The 19,684-nt window shown below is 45.2% G+C and overlaps 1 protein-coding gene across 6 annotated transcripts in view; it reads right to left on the reverse strand.

Moving 5' to 3' along the window:
* Positions 1–19,345, reverse strand: part of LOC147029392 (sterol O-acyltransferase 1-like) — a 65,600-nt gene extending 46,255 nt beyond the window's left edge. Inside the window, exons 1-5 of one of the 6 annotated variants that reach the window (XM_085872426.1) lie at positions 19,181–19,345; positions 16,950–17,008; positions 9,942–10,084; positions 9,785–9,844; positions 4,081–4,188 (exon numbers count right to left, since the gene is read on the reverse strand). In XM_085872426.1, the coding sequence (XP_085728552.1) occupies positions 4,081–4,188; positions 9,785–9,844; positions 9,942–10,084; positions 16,950–17,008; positions 19,181–19,205 (395 nt within the window). In that variant the 5' untranslated portion in view covers positions 19,206–19,345. Of the gene's footprint in view, positions 1–4,080; positions 4,189–9,784; positions 9,845–9,941; positions 10,101–16,949; positions 17,009–18,984; positions 19,116–19,180 lie in introns of those variants that run through there. The other 5 variants (XM_085872427.1, XM_085872429.1, XM_085872428.1 and 2 more) reach the window with 5 other exon arrangements.
* Positions 19,346–19,684: the final 339 nt, after the last annotated feature.

Below are 19,684 nucleotides of genomic sequence, written 5' to 3' on the forward strand. Positions count from 1 at the left end.
GGTAGTTACTCAGCCCTCAGGTTATTTATTTTGGGGACACGAATACCATGAATGTCGCACTCAGGGATCCGTAGGTAAAATGTACTAGGGGAAAACTACACATGATGGCACACGAAAATTTGATGACTCGGGACGAGTCTGTAAAAAGGGGAGGGGGTAGTGTTGTGGTTGACGAAATTCGCAAACCACCATTCAGGTCCCGTAGGTGAGATATCTCTGTAAGTATATGTGTAGTTAGCCCAAACCCGTTGTTTAGAGGGAATAAATGTCATTCATTCGGGCTGTGACCCTTTTAGATAGCCGTTTTTCTTTTACTATTTTATTTTGGACCAACCGCCATTACTACCACCACAACCACCACCAACCGCATCTCGACAACCACAGCCACCTTCTCCAGAACCGCCTTAACAACATCCACCTTCTCCACAACCGTTTTCACACAACAACCACCAACCTCAACGCCGCTTCACAACAACAACAACGCCAACAGGCACGACCTTTACCGTCACAACTCGCTCTCGCAACCATCGCATCACCGCCATTCCCGCACCGCTTGTGGGCACCGATACTGGACTCGTACAGGGCGCGCACCGAGCAGCGGGTGCAAAAACACCAGCCTTTCCGAGAAATCGGATCAAGAATGATTCACGCCCACTTCTGTTCCGTCCTATCAGCGAGCGTGGGGCGATTTGGCCCCGCCTCCAGGCGCGTCGGAGTATAATCGCTATATGCAGATTCGCGGATCAAGAATGATTCATGCCCACTTTTCCTCCGTCCAATGGGCGAGCGTGGCTCCGCCCCCGAGCCGTTCCTGATCCAAAAATCTACATATGATTTCTCCTGTCGGACTATAAAGCACCGAGCGCGGAGCGAATCGAGGCAGTTGGAGGGAGTTGAGAAGAGAAGAGAGTTGGAGAGTTGTGGCGGCGGCGAAATCAGTCAAGAGAGTGTCTGTCGGGGTCCGGAGAGGCTGGAGAAGCCAAGAATCTTTGTGGAGGTCGGCGCTCGTGTCAGAGTCGGGGAGCTGCGGAGAGGGGAGGCCGGTAACGCGGTCGAGGTCGCAGTGGCGTCACTCGTCGCGGGACCCAAGCCAGCCAGATATCCTCACCCCCCGAGCATCAACAACCCCCCCCCCCTGTTTCCCCCCGCGCTGAGATAGTGTGAGAAGGGGGCCCCGTTCCCACCCCATTCCAGGCAGTGCCAGCGAGGCCCGCGGAGTCGGGGCGCCGCCGCCATTTTGCGGCTCATCACCAGACGGGTAGGCTCGACGCGGTCTCGGTCCCAGGCCCGTCTGCCCCCTTGTCGATGAGGGTGGCCCCTTTTTCTTTTGCTTTGGAGTACATGTGTTGTCGGCGCCGTCTGTGAAGTAAAACTGTATAAGTGTTGCCGTGTGCTCGGTAGTCGGTAGTAGATCTGCATTGTGTTTCTTTTGTTGCATTTGCTTTTTGTGCAGAATTGTCGTGTTACTTTTACATTTGCTTTTGGTGCATAATTGTATATGTGTGCTTTCCGTTTGCCGTGGAATAAATGTGCTTTATGTTGAACTGTTTTTCCCGTTTCGCTTCGTCTTTTCTTTTATTGAATCTCCATCTTACTTCACGTAAAGGGTTGGTCGTGGGCTAAATACGCCCAATAATTAATCGAACCGTCGAGGTTGACGATAACACCACTCGGTTCTCCCGATAGTACGGAACGGGTCGCTTAAAGTGGCCCGTGTCCGAAGTCGACCTGCGGCGAGGTGCGATCGCCCGGTCTACCCTCCGTGTGGGTACTTAGGTAGGTCGAATTTGGCGAGCAACCCTATCCCACGCGGGGGGCCGATTGGCACGATCGTGGTGAGGCCGAAAGGCCCACCCGTGACTAGTTCCCGGCGTTAGTCTGAGAGGGTCACGACGGGATTGTCCGTCCGGTGGGCGACGTGCCGCGATTCGAGTTACGTGGCCGTTCGCACGCCGGCGGGCGCGAATTCGCAACAATATATATATATATATATATATATATATATATATATATATATATATATATATATATATATATATATATATATATATATATATATATACACATATGAATGACTACGTAAAGTATCAGATGGGGGAAAAATGCATTATTTTTTTTTATTTAAACGTCTCCCCAATTTTTAGCATATTGTAACGGTCATGGGTCTTCAAGACCATCGCACCACCTGGTAGATTGGGGCCGATAAGGTCTCCGTGTCCGCCTGGATAAGTTGGGTATGAATCAGCGTCTCTGACACATGAACTCGGTAAATTTGTCGACAGGAATATATGAGTGGAGTTTTGTCAGCAATTCACTAATGGATGCGCTTTAATGCATGGACACAAAACCGCCTGACTTAATGTGCACATTTGCTATACGCCATGGAGCCAATTTCCCGATGACCACACAATGATAATCACAACCAAGGATTTAAGAAGAAAATGGAAGAACCCTGCGAAGATACAGCCACACAAGAGGCAATTAAACAATATCAAATTAATGACAAACAACACTCTTGACCTCAGAACCATGACGGAACTTAATAATATGGCCTTAGCGCATTCACTTGGGGTAACGAGACAGACAGAAAGAGTAGATGAGACAGAGAGGAGAGGATACATACTCCCCGCACGAAATCTGTGTGCACAGGGTGAGGTCCAGTTCACCCTCACGGCGCTCGGTGTCTCTCCCCAGATGCTCGCCACACACTACCGAACTGCAAAGGACCAGGCACAAAAGGCAGGAACCAACAGGCGATGGCGAAGGTGATGACAAAGGCAGCAATGGGGCCAAGACCAGCGACACGACCTCGACCAGGAAGAGCGCATGCACCCAGGAGATATGGTTTCCACCAGCCATAAGCGCTCTTACCAGTGCTGTATCCCTTTTTTTAAATCATGACTAGCAGAGCAGACCCACACGGCTGGTGCTTCCAGATTGGGTGACTTGGACATCGAGCGAGGTTCGCTGGCCCACGCTGATTGGCAGGGAGCACAGGAAATTTTCCGATCACCAGTCACCCTTGCTCCCGCCCCATGACGGGGTTCCTTGTCTGGTAACGTCACAACCTTTCGCACAGTCATGGTACATTTTCAGTGGGTGGGTTATGTAAAGAGTGGAAATTCACACATATAAAGACACACCAATTGGTACACACCAAGTGCTGAGACAGCAAACTATATTCATCTACTGTAAGCTCCCATTCATGTCAGCATTTCGGCAGTATCCCTGAGCCAAACAGAGTACTGTATGTACTATAACAATTTCATTTCATATAATTAGTAGCAAACATACATTGTAATCACCGTTAATGTTGATATAGCAATATATTTAAATCTCCACAATTTACTGGTCTTGTCTGGCATTTGACCTGAAACACTGAAACAAAATCGGCACATTTTCTTCGCCATATTTGCTGATGTGATGCCATCTGTGCAGGATTTTAAGATATAAAAACAACTTTGCTTCATAAAACTAGTATCTTTCGGCGCTAATTTTTTTTTTCTTGCATCAAATCAAAGGACTTACCCTCCGGGCAGACGCCTTTGATAATACATTAGTTATTAAGCATCAATTCATACTTGTTTCCAGGCTACCGGAAAGCGGTTGTTCTCTGAATACTGCGTTCATGAAATCGACCAAATTTGGTGGTCATTTCGAGTGTTAACCCTTCTTCTGAGCAATATCTAGAATTTACACCTTCCTTTGAGATCAGAAATTCTTGCTGTGAGAACGACGTCAGAAATTGCGATGCAATACAAGTAACAATTTGTCTGAAGTTGAAAACATTAAGTGGTAGATTTGAGTAAACAACAGTATTTGATATTTGATACATGCACTTTATTCAAATTAGGGAAGAGTTGGAATGAATGTTGTCATGATGATGAGATGAAAGAGTGAATCATGTAAATGAATGGTTGCATCTATAATGCTGCCATGATCTATGAGAATGAGCAAACAATAGAGCAGAATGCTCCTTCATTGGCTAAGATTTTGTGTTCCAAAAAAATTAAAATAAATCGATAAAAATGATTAAAAAAAAACAAAACAGTAAAAGTATGCCAACAGAGATGTTCATACCTGCCTTGGTCGATATAATCCACAATGAGAGTGCTTACGACAAATAGGATGAGTAAAGCGACAAACATATGTTGGATTGTCTGGATGTGGTTCACCTCCAACAGCTGACTGCAATACATACATGCAAACACTGAATCAAATCCAAAACTCTTGCCATCCGAAGCTGTGATATAAAATAAGGCAATGTCTGGATGTGTGTTCCTTATAGAATTGAAAACGACTTGGCTGACCTTCATCAAATTTTGAATTTGTGCTTGGGGTACCCATGGTAAGGTCATGGGAATTACATATTCTCTCCCTACCCCCACGACTTGCGTGAGGAGACGACTTGAGATTTTCACCTGTACACGTGGAATCGTGTAAATGGCTTAACCACTGATCCCTGCCAGAGGAAGGTGGTATTTCCACTTCTGAAAACAAATCCTCTCGCTCACAGTGGGAGTGGGTATGGCTGGTCATACGTTTCAAGCCATTTTGGAAATGCCCAAACAAGTAACCGGCACAGCCAAAAACAATAGAGCAGGTTACATATCACCACAATCATGAATGGATACTTTCAACTCTCTGAAATAAAATTGCCTCACGTCAGATTCATAAATAATCATCCTCGTCATGCAAAGGCAAAATTTTGCTACATTTGCTTCGGTATGACAATATTTACTCAAGCAACCTTTCCGTGTCTGATCTTGTTCAAAATTTTCTGTGATATCTCCTGATAACATCTTTCTCTGTTAAAATGTTAAATCAGGGCAACCCCCCCCCCCCCCCAAAAAAAAATCCAACAACACAAGAATTAAATGTCTTACATATAAATACAAGCAAATAGTATGTCAACACAAATTATACAAGGTGATGAAATCCAAGGAAAAGTCTCGTTTCCATCATACCAGCTGCCAAATCCACTATAATTCTATCTTTCAACAGTAGGTTGAACCAAACCTCGATTAAGACTTATTTATTAACAAGGGTTTATATTTTAAAGGAAAATTTTATACTGCACAAACAAATCAAACAGAAGATCAAATATGGAGGGATAGATCAAATATGGAGGGATAGCCAGCCATATCGCATTAGTATTGCATTGGAGTCATCAGAAGGAACCCGAAGAAGTAAATAGCAAACACAGACTCTCATCAAGAGGAACTTGGATAGGATTCAGGTATCAGCTGCAACTACTCAACCCAAAAACCCATCCAGGCATAGCACAGGCAAGTGAGCCTTACAGAAAACTTGCTGCAATCATAGACTTCTCCTTTGACAGATAGTAGATAAAGAAAGAGAGAAATAAAGAGTAAAAGAGATGAAAAAAAAGAAAAAGCAAGAATTAGAATAAACCAGTAAAAAAAAAAGCCGTAAAATGTTATAGCACCTGTTGTTTAAGTACTTTTGCTGGATGGAGTTAAAGAGCACGCCCATACGTTTACATACGACTAAAATGGCCGCCGGTCTACCAGTCGGTCGTCTTTGATCAGATTGCAAAATAAAGTGAGGAGCACATGTATGCCATCATGTACTGTGATTGCGCCAAGTTTGAACAAAATCAGACCATGCATGTCTGAGAAAGTAAGTCCTTACTCAATCCAGGAGGGAGGATGTACCAGTTTCAGAAATCTGCGTTGGGAAGTTTACAGATTGGGTCAAACCCACAGTGTCAAAGAAGGCTTTCACTGCAAGGCCATCACTAGTTGTTGCTGAGCCAACACCCAGACATGGTGACAGTTGAAATCATTGCAGATGAGGAACTGAGTTGGGATGGATGGTTACAAGTTATCCATATTGGAGGAAATTTTGGTATATAAAGACTAGTTATCATTGGATGGAGAGTACAACACGCAAACAAACATGATGTGGTTGTAGAGAGGGACACACAGCCAGAGTTTTGACAAAGGGCTTGGAAGGGCTATTCTGGGGAATGGACAATGAGCATCAGTGTTCTTTATATACATGACAACACCACCTCTGGAGCAGAGGAGGGACTGTCAAAGTGGAACAGAGAACAACCTGGGAGAGCCACAGAGGAAGCAGAAACATTGTGGGAGACAAACATTTCCTTTAAAACAAACAATGTTCATCCTTACAGTGGTAACCTGAGCAGAGAAATTGGGAACATAAGAATGGACACCTCAAATATTGGGAGACTACACTGTGAGGGAGTTGGTAGGAGGAGATGAGGAGTAGGTAGTGTGTGGGGTATGGCGTCGTGGCCATCGCACGGCAGGACTTGCTGCGGTACGCCTGGCGGGGGCGGAGGGATGCATGTGCGGCACAGACAAGGAAGAGTGAACGGTCATTCGCTGGCATTTTCTACAGCTCAGATTTATTTTGCGGATTCCAAATTCTGTCAGACGAAGACTAAACTTAACCAGGACTTCTCCGTTGTGGTGAATAATTGACGAGGAAGCGCTGTGCCGTGGTGGGGGCTCCGGTCCCCAGAAGCTCAAATATTTTGAAAAGTCAAGTTCTCAAATCAATAATGAATTTTGCTGTGCTTGGCAGGGCTGTAGCCAGCCTCGTTCAGGTGTCAAGGGGTTGGGTGAATCCTCTGGTGTGGGGTCTAAAATTGTTTTAAATTATCAATGAATTTTTGCTGAAATGTGGGGGATGGGGGGAGGAGGTCATGAGACTCCCTCACCCAAACTTCCCTCTTCCACACTTGGAGCCAAACTGTTATTTTCCTGGCTATATCGCTTGAAGGGCAACAAGAAGATCATTATGTTCATCACAAAATTCCTGAGGGTAGAGGGATAGCCAGCCATATCGCATTAGTAAGCGTCCTTTAAGGGGAACCCAAATGCTCAGAACACCTCGACGACAATCCATACCTTGGTGCATGTATAGTAAAGCAAACAAGGATGGTTTCATGGTACACCAATGGCCGAAACACCCTCAGTTTGCCAGAAATTGGAGGAGGTTTGTCCGAAATACCTGAGTGTGGATCGGGCCGACAAAATATTTACCCTCGCCGAAGGAGAGGGTATTGCTTTTGGGTCCGTTTGTTTGTCTGTCTGTCTGTCTTTCTGCACAAAACTTTCGTGTTTTTCTCCGCAACCGCTTGTCGGATTGAGACGAAATTTTCACATAGGTGCGACGACTCATTTAGAATGTTTTAATCATAATGATGACGTCATAGGCCACGTGGTGTGACAGCCATGTTGGAAAAAAACAGAAAAATTTGGACCTTTGTATCTCCGAAACTGCACCAACGAAAAAATTGAAACTTGGCACAGGGCAAGTACTCCTCATGAGGAATAAGTGTGATTTATGATGGCATAGGTGCCTTTGTTATGACGTCATAATTGCATGTGCAGAACACTACATCTGATCAGTATGAAAATTTTTGATGGTCAGTTAGGTATAAAATGATCCACAGAAAGAAAAAAAAATTGATGACGTCATTGGTCACGTGATTCGGTAGCCATATTGTTTTTTTATTTTTTTTTATTTAAAAATCTTCTCTAAAGTGCCTGAACAAATGAAGGGAAGCTTTACACAAATGTTCCCCAAACCATGGCTGTACAAGTTTGTTAAGGAATAATTGAGAGGTCACGTGGTTTGGCAGCCATATGGATTGAAGAAAAATATTAAATAATGTTTTCTCTGGAACCACTTAATCAATTGAAGTGAAACTTCAGATTTATGATCTCATAGGGATGGGGAATAGATTATTTAAATGACAACTTGATCGGAGGGATGGTCTGGCAACCAGAATTATTGAAATTTTTGATATAGGTGCATTTTGGTTTTTTTTTTTTAAATAAGTCTCACTTGGTTGTGCCTGGATGTCTTTGAGGGTAGAATAGTAACAACTTTAATGTTAATCATGGAATCTTTAATGTGAATCTTTAATGTGAATCTACAAAAAAAAAAAAAAATCATGGAATCGTTTTGTTGAACAAAATTTAATCTAAATTTTTGACTCATCAAAGTAGCCACTTTTTGCAGATATAACAGCCGAACATACTCGTGGCATTCTTTCTGTTTCAACCCTAACATACAATGGAAAACAAATATTGTTTGGAAAGTTCTTCCCAACACTGTTGCAGAAGTTCCCACAAATGTGTTGCACTTGTGGGTTCCTTTGCTTTCACCCTTCTGTCCAGTTCATTCCAAACCAGCTCGATGGGGTTTAAGTCTGGAGACTGTACTGGCCATTCCATGATTTGAAGCCGACCGTCTTGTTCTTTTCTTCTAAGGTAGTTCTGATATAGCCTGGAGGTATGTTTTGGGTCATTATCTTGCTGTAGGATGAACCCCTGATCAACTAGGCGTAGACCAGAGGGTATTGCATGGCACTGCAAAATGCTGTGGTCGACCTTTTGGTTCAGGGTGCCAGTCACTCTGAGCAAGTCGCCGACTCTGGATCCAGCAAAAGAGGCCCAGATTATCATGCTTCCTCCTCCATGTTTGACAGTTGGTGTCACACTGATGAACCATCCTTTCGCCTACTCGACAGCGTACAAAAACCCTGCGTGATGAACCGAAGATTTCAAATTTTGATTCATCGGTCCATAAGACCTTCTTCCAGTTTTCAGTAGTCCACTGGCGGTGTTTCATGGCCCAGGCAAGCCTCTTTTTCTTATTTTGCCATCTTAGCAATGGCTTTCTTACTGCCACTCCACCTGTCAAACCTGCAGCTCGAAGTCTTCTCTTCACAGTTGAAACTGAGACTTCCTTACTTCAACCAGTGTTAAGCTGTGCTTGAAGCTGCTGTCCTGTGAGCCACCTATCACACAAGCTGTTGACTCTCAGAAACTTGTCTTCTGATTGTGTTGTGGCTTTGGGTCTGCCAGACCTCTTCCTGTCAGAGTTTCCTCCAGTTTCCAAGTGCCTTTTGATGGTATAGGAAACTGTACTCACCGACACCTTGGCTTCCTTTACAATTTCTCTAAAAGAAAGACCAACACTTTTAAGGGTTATAATGGTCTGTCTGTCTTCCTTTGTTAATTGTCTTTTTCTCACCATTATGATAGCAGTATACTACTTTCTGCAGTGCAATATTGTCCAAATAATACTTCACATGGTGTAGCAACACAGTCTGTTCCAACAATGCTTGAATACAAAGGGTTTGTAACTAATCAACAAAAGTTGGGACACCTGAAGGAATTGTTTGCATCAACTTTCAAGGCTTAATTTACTTCCATTACTGCAGAACAACTGCAGTTGCTAACCCATTACTTGTTCCCTGAAAAGGTCCTTTTTTAGCAACTCTGAAATTTACATTATTTTTCAGTTTTTGGGAACCTAAACTTTTTTTAAACCTCTGACAGTTTACCGCTTAGCTTTGTACCATTTCAGGTTATTCACTGCACTTGAACTGCTTAAATTTCAGTAAAAACTGAAAAATGGGGGTGTTCTAAAACTTTTGACCAGTCAAGTACTTCCTCCATCCCCACCAGCATGTCTGAAATGTAGATGAAAAATAAGTCCAATTTGTGAGACAACTAAACCAGTGTGTAGTTGTCTCACCAATTGCACTTGTTTTTGGAGCCACAGACATGCAACAATCAAACAAGATGGAAATGTTACTCGTTAAACAATATCACAACCTGTTGACAAGAACAAGACCATACGTGGGTCAGCACATTAACAGCCAAATTCTGAAATACTTTGGCCAGTAACTGGACATAATTTTGAGTGTTCAGAAATGAGCAAAATATTTCAAAGATAAGATGAAAGTTAGAAGAGAGTATTGTGGTGAACTTACTCCAGAAGTGATTCTCTTGCTTGAAAGTTCTTCCCTTTCTGAAGAGGTGCTTTTACTTTACTTGGAAGACAGAAGAATGAAAAGTTGTTATTAAACAGGTAATTATAACAGCTGACAAGTCAATGTTGTGGTATGCAGCACGACTACACGCTATTACCTAAGGTCTCTGCTTGGTGCAGATGTTTTGCCGTTGAGGTGCATGTCTTTGCTAGTTTTGTTGTCAATGACTGTTGCTGACTGGAGAAGGAAACAATCAGGCTGGTGGACCGACTGAGATCCAAACTCTTCTTTCAGCCTCTGCTGCAAGAAGAAAGACCTGCATTCAATTGCAATGATCAACTGCAAGCACAATACCGACTCAAGCAGAATTGTAACCTGAATTTCAGTTAGCCATTCAGTTTATCAAATAATCATACTTACACCCAGTAAGAGGCAGACCCCAATGCCTACAATACAAACTGGGTAAATTTTCAATGTTCCCATACATCTCATACTTTCTTATTTACCCTCAACTACCCAATTTTTTTGATTTTGTTAACCTCGTGCATGAAGCGAACAGCAGGTTTAAGCAATTGGTTCATTCTGTATGTCTGTCTGTTCAGACATAAGCCTATCATTAAGGAACAACATAATTTCAAATGAATGTTATATTTTGAACATGAATCGGAAAACGAACCTGTAGTTCAGCACTATTTTGGATCTGAATTTGTCCCGATTGTGCATGCGCAGAGAGAAGATAGTAGTTATTTTTACTCTGCTTGTCTGCCAGTCAAATAAAATTGAAAATCATTCCAAAAAAGGAAACTGTTTTTAGGGATGTCATAAATGACACAAACAACAGGCACGAATAACTAATTTTCCAAAAAGTATCAACAATAAAGAAAGAGCAATCAACGATTTGCCTCTTGATCTATCAGGGCGAGACACTCATTCGCTCCTCACACCCTTCCTCTAAGCTTACATTATCGCAAAGCTACACCTCTCCCGACATCAAATCTACACCCCCACAGTCCTCGCTCCCCCCTCCCCCTTTTCCCACCCTCCATATTGGGATCGACACAGGCCAGCCCACTTTGTCAGGTAAGCCAGGGGCCAAAACCAAACTCCGTTCTACTTCTTATCTTGTCATCTATTTCTAATCTACGTTTTCCTCATTAAATTATGGTGCCTGGCCTGCTTGCCCTATGTGCTCATTGATTGCCTGACTGTAAATAAATGCTTGCCATTTTGTTTGGTAAGCATCTTTCAAACCTGTCTGGTCAGGTCAGGTATGGGAGCATGTGCCAGAACAGCACGTCGCTGCGTCCACTTTCCGCCGGTACTCCAGGGGCCTCCGTCTGGCCATCCCCCAGGCAGATGCCAGGCCCATCCCCATCTCCTTGAGATGATGGTCAACCTGTTGCAACCATGAGGCACGTGGTCGACCCACTGGCCTCCTCCACTCATGGTGAGCTCACACACGCTCCCTCGCTGAGAGAATCTGGTGAGCAGGATCAGAGTCAGGAAAACGAGCCACATGTCCATACAGCCGCAACTGACGCTCACGGACTATGCAGGTAACAAATCTCATCCGAGTCTCTCTCAGCAACCGCTCGTTGGACACAAAATCCGACCAGCGATAGCCAAGGATTCTCCGAAGAGACCTGGTACCAAAGGAATTAAGTCTCCGTCTCAGATCCTTGGTCAGAGTCCAAGTCTCGCACCCATAGAGCAAGACTGGAAGTACCAAGGACCTGAAGACTCGGACTTTCGTCCTCCCGCACAGGTGCCGGCAGCGCCACACCCCATGATCCAGTGAATCCATGACTCCCCAGGCCAGACCCAGACGTCTATTGACCTCTGACTCGCAGCCAGCAGAGACATGAATATCACTGCCAAGGTAAGTGAATCTCTCCACGACCTCAACATCCTCACCACAAACAGACACAGACAGGACAGCAGCATCTAAGATGTCACCGAAAGCCTGGATCTTAGTTTTGACCCAAGAAACGCGTAATCCCAATGGCTCCGACTCCTCATTCAGCACCTCGAGGGCCCCCAAAAGGATGTCTAAAGTCTCCGCAAAGATGACTGCATCATCTGCAAAGTCAAGGTCCGAGATCTTGACATTCCCAAATGACGCACCGCAACTTGATCTCTCCGACATCCTCGCTAGAATCCAGTCCATACAAGTGCTGAAAAGTGTGGGGGCAAGTACACATCCCTGACGAACTCCAGTAACAACAGGAAATAAGTCAGAGATGGTACCACCACACTTCACAGCATTCTCAGTACCAGAGTAGAGTTCAAACATCAGATCGATCAGTTTTGGTGGCACCCCACGAAGACCAAGAATCCTCCAGAGGACATCCCGATTCACTGAATCGAACGCTTTACAGAGATCAACATAGGCTGCAAGCAGCCCCTGCCGAAACTCTCGTCTGCGTTCGGTGAGGACACGAAGTGCAAGGATACGGTCAATCGTTGACCTCTTTGGTGTAAAGCCTGACTGCTCTGGACACTGGTGCTCAAGCAGATGGTGGCGAACCCTATCGAGAATTATCCGAGCAAAGACCTTGCCCGGCACTGAGAGCAGCATCACCCCTCGGTAGTTGTTGCAGTCTTGGCGATCACCCTTCCCTTTCCAGAGAGGGACAACAAGGCCCCTCTTCCAGTCAGTTGGGATGATGCCTGTGTTCCAGGCAGAGCACAAAGCTGCATGCAACGACACGAGTGCAGCATTTCCACCAGCCTTGAGAAGTTCAGCATGGATGCCACAGATCCCTGGAGCTTTGCCCCGTTTCAACTGGTTCACCGCAGCCCGTGTTTCCACAAGCGTAGGTGGACCACAGTTGATTCGAGGGTCAGCAACAGGGATTGTAACACCCTTGACGTCCAACTCGACAGTTGGGGGATCGGCCTGGTACAACTGCTCAAAGTAACCGGCCCAGCGGGCCTTCACTTCAGACTCCTCTGTCAAGAGCCTACCACTCTCTGCTCGAACTGTAGTGCTCCGAGGGATGGGCTTGGATGAACGTAATGCGCGAATTCCCCTGTAAGCGGGACGAGAATCACCTGTCCACAGGTGATGCTCTACCCCCTCACAGATTCCTCGCACATGTCCACCCTCAGTGCACGTACAGTTTTACGCCTCAGCTCCCTGAACAGCTCAGCTCTGCCATTCAGCCTGGCCCTGCGACTCTGGTCAATGGTATCCAGTGTCCCTTGAGAGACAAAATTCTTCTTTGCCCTGCGGTGAGCTCCAAGGCATCCACTGGCAACATCAAGGACGGTGGTCTTGAAGGCACTCCACAACTCTTCAGGACCCCCCAAAGCACCCAGACCCCCCAAGTGTCCACTCAGCCTGTTCGCAAACTCCTCAGCTACTCTCTCATCCCTGAGCTTGGCAACATCCAGCCTCGGCTGGGATGGTACCATTCTCCAGGATTTAAGGTGCAGCTTTAGAGTTGCTACAACAAGCCTGTGGTCAGTATTGAGGAACTGAGCACTCCGGTAGACCCTGCAGTTCTGGATCATCCTCCAACGACCGTCAATGAGGACATGGTCAATCTCCTTTGCCACACCGCCAGCGTTGGAATACCAAGTCCAGCGATGAGCTTGTGGGCGCTGAAACCATGAACCAGCCACCCTAAAGGCCCGGTCACACCTTGACGTTTTAGCCAGCGATGGCAACGTATTAAAATGTATGTAAAACGCTGGCTGACGTTGAACTTTTGATGTTTTTTTTTTAAGATTCGGACGTATTCATAACGAGTTGGTCGTATGCATAACATATTAGTAATGGACACAGAACGTTTCGTTGTGTTATAGATAACTTATACCAACGAATGCTGAACCTGTTGTCGGCCTACACAACCGATGCCCAACGATAGTCTAACTTAGGCATAGCGCGTTGCACGCATCGCCGACGATGTCGTGACGTAGCCTATTAAAAGGCTGACGCACAACGATTCGAATCATAACTGCCGTAGAAATGGAAGTGACAACATCACGGTCACACCTTGGCGATCTTGCCAACGTATGCCGACCTAAGAAAAATGTTTCTAAAACGTTGGGGCACGTCAAATACGGTACGAGTAAGTTTGGTATACGTGAGTAGAACGCTAAAGTACGCTATCATACGTCGTAGTAAGTAGAGTACGTCAAGAAATTTTAAACATGTTCAAAATTTTACGACGTACTCGGCGTATGACACACGTTCCGCATGCGATGGGGATAAGTTTTACACACGATATGCGGACGCTTACACACGTCCACAAAGGCTACTTATAAGCTACTCATAAGTCGAAACACGTCGCGGTAATGTCTTTTTTGCGCGAAACTTATTTCTAACTTATGTTTGACGTGCTTTGAACCAATTCTTTACGTAGTCCCAACACACATCGACGTATGTAGACGTATTCCAATGACGTCTTCCGGTCGACAAAAAAAAAAAAATTAACGTGTTTCTCGGTTACAACTGCCATATAAAGACGTGTTCCCAGCGGTTTTGGGAAATGGTATATAAAAATGGTGTTCATAAAAGGGAACCCAACAGTGTTTTCGAGTCCTTTTTGAGTCGATGTCCATGTCAGCAGTATCAGTATCAGTATCAGTATTAGTATTAGTATTAGTAGTAGTTTGTTCATGTTGGCAGTAGTAGGTGGGTGTGAGGGGGAGGGTGTGGGTTATGATGGATCCTCCTTGCGTCCGCGTGTCCACGGGTAGGTTCATAGGCTGCCACTCAACGATTTAAATGGCTGCATCTCCACTATTGAAAGTAGACGCTTGCGCTCAACAATTGGATGTTTTTTACACTCAACGACTTTTAAACGGTACCACTCAGCTATTTTCATTGTTTTCAATGAACGATTTAAATTGCTGTCACTCGCCTTTGTTTTTTGACGCTGTGGTTTGGAAATTTGAAGCGTTTCTTCTGAACGTGTTAAAACGCTCAAACTCGACTATTTTAAATAGACGCTGCCGATGGACAATTGGAATCATAGCCAAGCTAGACATCGAAGTGTGAACATCCTCGTCATGCCGAAGAAAAGTTTGAAGAATGCTGCAAATAAGTGTCCTGGCCGTGGCCGTGGACGCTGACGCAAGGACGATCCATTATACCGACGTCTTTCAGCCTATGAGTAACTTAAAAGTAACGTCTGTCGATGTGTGGCAACGATCGCGTAACGAGCTGCAATCCCGATGTCCAAACGCTTGAGCTCAGATGATAACAGAGACAGGTGATCATCCTCTCTTAGGGATAGGACATTCCAGGCACCCACCCGAAGGGACCGCCTCAGGTTAACCCAAGGAGACCGCCGTCTGGTGGACGACACCTCAGCACCACTCCAACACACTCTCCCGCAATCTGACCCAGGGATGTTACCCCGTGGTTTCCCTCCTATCAAAGATTGGGGGTCCCGAAGGCTTTGCCCCAATCCCGTCATCCGGTGATCGTCGTCCTTCATTGGTCTGGCTTAGTGTGTGCATAGTGGATAGACGAGAAGTTCTGCCCCACTGATTTGCTCCAAGATAGCCAACATCCATCCACAGTTTCGCTTAGCCATAAGTAAAAGTAGACAGGGTGCAGTCAAGAGCGCGGTTCCCCAGTTAAAAGTAACCAAACCACTGGTAAGGTAACACGATTACGAAGAGCGAGGACCCCGCTAGGTATGGTGGCTTCAAACGGCATCCGCAGTTGCGAGGAACCCCGTCGGGTCGCGGGGTTATCTGTGGCTGACAGATTCAGGGTCGGAGGTTAGCGATATCATGAGGAGGGTCCGAGAGACTCCCCTCCTGATGATGCTATCCCCGAACCCGTACCAATATAGTTGAATGCTGTAGAACACAAATTGTCTTGTTGTCACTTCCAAACACCTTCAGTTTCGGAGTACTTGGACAAAATAGCATGCCATTTACACCATCTTGACCAATCAAATTAGCTGCTTGCTCTGTCAGTGTTGGAGAATATCACAATTCAGACAAAATGGCAGCTCATAGGAAATCTAGATTGTGCTCAGAAATGCAAGCAGCAAAAATTCAAAGAATGATTCCTATGTCTTTTTCCTCCAGCCTGTGTGGGCTAAGGTCTTCCATGAACTCTCTCGTTGGCCGTCGTGGTCTCTCTCTCTCTTGAAAGTATCCAAAGGTTCTGGACAGATTTGAACATGGAAGTGCAGAAGTATTTCAGTAATTACCACATGAGTAATAAGTGAAGTTTGACTAGAAAATTAAAATACAAGTCCGATAGCATATAGTATACTTATCTAATACATAAAACTCATTGTAACCACCCACCGACTGACTGACTGACATTAATGTTTGGTACCTTCCAGGTGACGGAGAAAGCTGAAATTTCTCGTGCTGACGGACATCAAAGCCAATACACCGGAAAAAATTACAGAATCATTGGAAAGCATCCGTAAATGAAATATAAATAAATGAAAAATAAAAATGCAGGTGAGCGACCCGAGAAAATAGGGAAGCACGAAAATAGGGACCCGCAAAAATTTTGCGCGCCGACGGACATCGAAGCCGATACACCAGTGGAAAAAAAACAATCACAGAACTGTCGGAAATAGTCCGTAAATCCATCCATCCATTGGGATCATACTCTGTGCAGACCGTTGGTGCTGCCTAAGCAGTATCCTTGGCAATTGGGCACAAACCTGGACGGGTCGCCACTCCGACACAGGATACCAGCAAGTTGGCACTCATTTTGCCGACCTCAGAAGACTCAACCCAACCTGGTACCAATTCAACAGCCGAGGGGGATTTGAACTCAGGACCCTAGGATCCCAAGCCCACCACCCTAAGTCTGTAAATGAAAATATAAATAAGTGAGAAAAAAAATAAAATGAAAATAAATAAATGCAGGTGAGTGACCCAAGACAATGGGGAAGCACGGTTTATTATTGCTTACAATGAGTCAGCATATCCCGCTGGTGAGTTATAACTCTCATAAATTTAATAAAATGGTACAGTAGCAGGTAACAAACGATTTGTTGCACAACAGGCTATGTGCACTCCTCCAAGGACTCTGGAATGAGGGCGTATCAACATAAGAGGCATTATCTTTTGAGCAGAGTTCATTTTACTGGTTCGGCTAAAGTATGCAATCTCAAAATTGTACAATAGTGCAACAAAGTGACGTCAGCATCAGTGTTCACATGCAATTACTTACTTCTGCCCTTGACCTAAATGACACAGTGTTGTTCGTTTCACTCCTACTGCACACACTTCCTGAAAAGAAAGGTATTCCAGTGAGATTTTCCACTTCTTTCATTTGGATCCAAGCATTATTAACACGAGATGTGTTATTAACGTTTGATGACATCGAACAAACCGTACACAGATAACTTGCCAAAGAGAGTTTAACTTTGGTACGAAACATCTCACTCTCCCCATTACACATACATACCAATATCCTTTTAATTTGGACCCATCTCTGTTCTTCTGTTGCAAGAAGCCACTGGTAAACTGGTTTCATTGAAATTGCAATTGCTTTCGAATCGTCGGCATCTCCTTACGCTTGTGCAAGTTTACTTGTTTTAACTTTGAAGTAACTCGTCTGCATATTCATAATCATCGTCATGATGTACTACGAGTTACGCAGAGCGTTTGTGCTGCTGAAGCAGTTACGAGGCCACAATCCTGGTTGGGTCGCCACTCCGGCTCAGGAAGTCAGGGTGCCGGTGATAGCTCGCCCACTCTTCAAGGACACCGTGGGATATTTAACGTACACCGACTAAGGCCAGCATATGGGGCGCCCAGTTTAACGTTCATCCGAGGGACGGTGCACACATCCATGAATTACCCTGCCTGCAAAACACCAGGATGGCAGTTTAGAGCTGGGTCGGGATTCAAACTGAGGACAGACAGCTTAGAGGAGAGTGTGCACACCTCGAAGCCATCCTGCCAGCCCTTCTGCACACTCCTAGTTAAAAAAAAAATCTATGCAGGCCTCTGTTACAACTGACACAACACTGTCCATTATATAAGAATGAAAACATCACGTGTCACACAGGGAATGCCGACACCATTTGCAGACACTGACACTGAAGCTGAGCTGATGCACGGCGGTTAAACGTCAGCACGCAGACTACCATTGATGGATCGACATATGTATATATATATATATATATATATATATATATATATATATATATATATATATATATATATATATATATATATATATTCCATATTCTCTAGATCCCGGTATCGATCTCACACACACACACACACACACACCACACCAGACACAACACACCACACAACCACACCACACCAGACACACACACACATAGCACACCAGACACACATACACACACACCACACCACACCAGACACACACACACACACACACACACACACACACAACACCACATCACACCAGACACACACACACACACCACACCACACACATACACACACACACACACATACCACACCAGACACACATACACACAAACACACCAGACACACACACACACACACACACACACACACACACACACACAACACCAGATCACACCAGACACACACACACACACCACACCACACACATACACACACACACACACATCCCGCACCAGACACACATACACACAAACACACCGGGCACACACACACACCACACCACACACACACATACACACACCACACCAGACACACACACACACACACACACACTACACCAGACACACACACACCACACCAGACACACACACACACCACACCAGACACACACACACCACACCACACCAGACACAACACACACACACACCACACCACACCAGACACACACATACACACCACACCACACCAGACACACACACATAGCACACCAGACACACATACACACAAACACACCAGACACACAAACACACCAGACACACACACACACACACACAAACACAACACCACATCACACTACACACACATACACACACCACACACACACATACACACACCACACCAGACACACACACACCACACACCACACCTGACACACACACCACACACATACACACACCACACCACAGGAATGGAAGGACAATAAGGGAATGGTTCTAATATGTGACGCAGGGATGGAAATGAACATTTACCTTTAATACCTGTACGTGATCCCACAAGGGGAAAATATGTCAGCGACTGACAAAAATCCTCCCCCGGTATGTCGGTAGGTATAGGTAGGTATAAACACGTATGAGTACCTCGGGTCGTATAACAACAACTCGTTTCATCAATCCGGGCAGAGAGACGAACAAAGAAACATCCTGCGTGGATCTCGTGTCCAGTGGTTCAGGTCGGTTCCCGCCATTTCCCATGGTATTTACCGTTATAACATAACGAACCACATCAGCTGGTTCAACACCATTTAACATGTAATAACACCGCACTCTCTCTCACCGTGGGGCACTGCGGGTTCGGCCATGACGACCGCAGGGAAAGTCCGAGTAAATAAACGATCGGCCGATCCAGGTTCCTTCACCCAGTCACAAACAGCCCTCCATTCCCGCCATCTGGGGAATGAATAATAAATATATAATCCATTTCACACCAGGTGTGAGAAACGTGTTCAGGGCAAACCTACCAGTGTCTCTTCACACCGCCCACAAACACTGCGGGTACTACAGGTACCTAATACCCACTGGTTACACAAATACTGCGGGTACTACAGGTACCTAATACCCACTGGTTACACAAATACTGCGGGTACTACAGGTACCTAATACCCACTAGTTACACAAATACTGCGGGTACTACAGGTACCTAATACCCACTGGTTACACAAATACTGCGGGTACTACAGGTATCTAATACCCACTGGTTACACAAATACTGCGGGTACTACAGGTACCTAATACCCACTGGTTTCACCAATAACGGTGCTGGTTATACCTTATACCCACT

This window comes from Eptatretus burgeri, chromosome 3, assembly GCF_056783735.1.
Source record: "Eptatretus burgeri isolate ZD-2024b chromosome 3, Ebu_testis_v1, whole genome shotgun sequence".
In the NCBI taxonomy this organism is placed as follows: domain Eukaryota; kingdom Metazoa; phylum Chordata; class Myxini; order Myxiniformes; family Myxinidae; genus Eptatretus; species Eptatretus burgeri.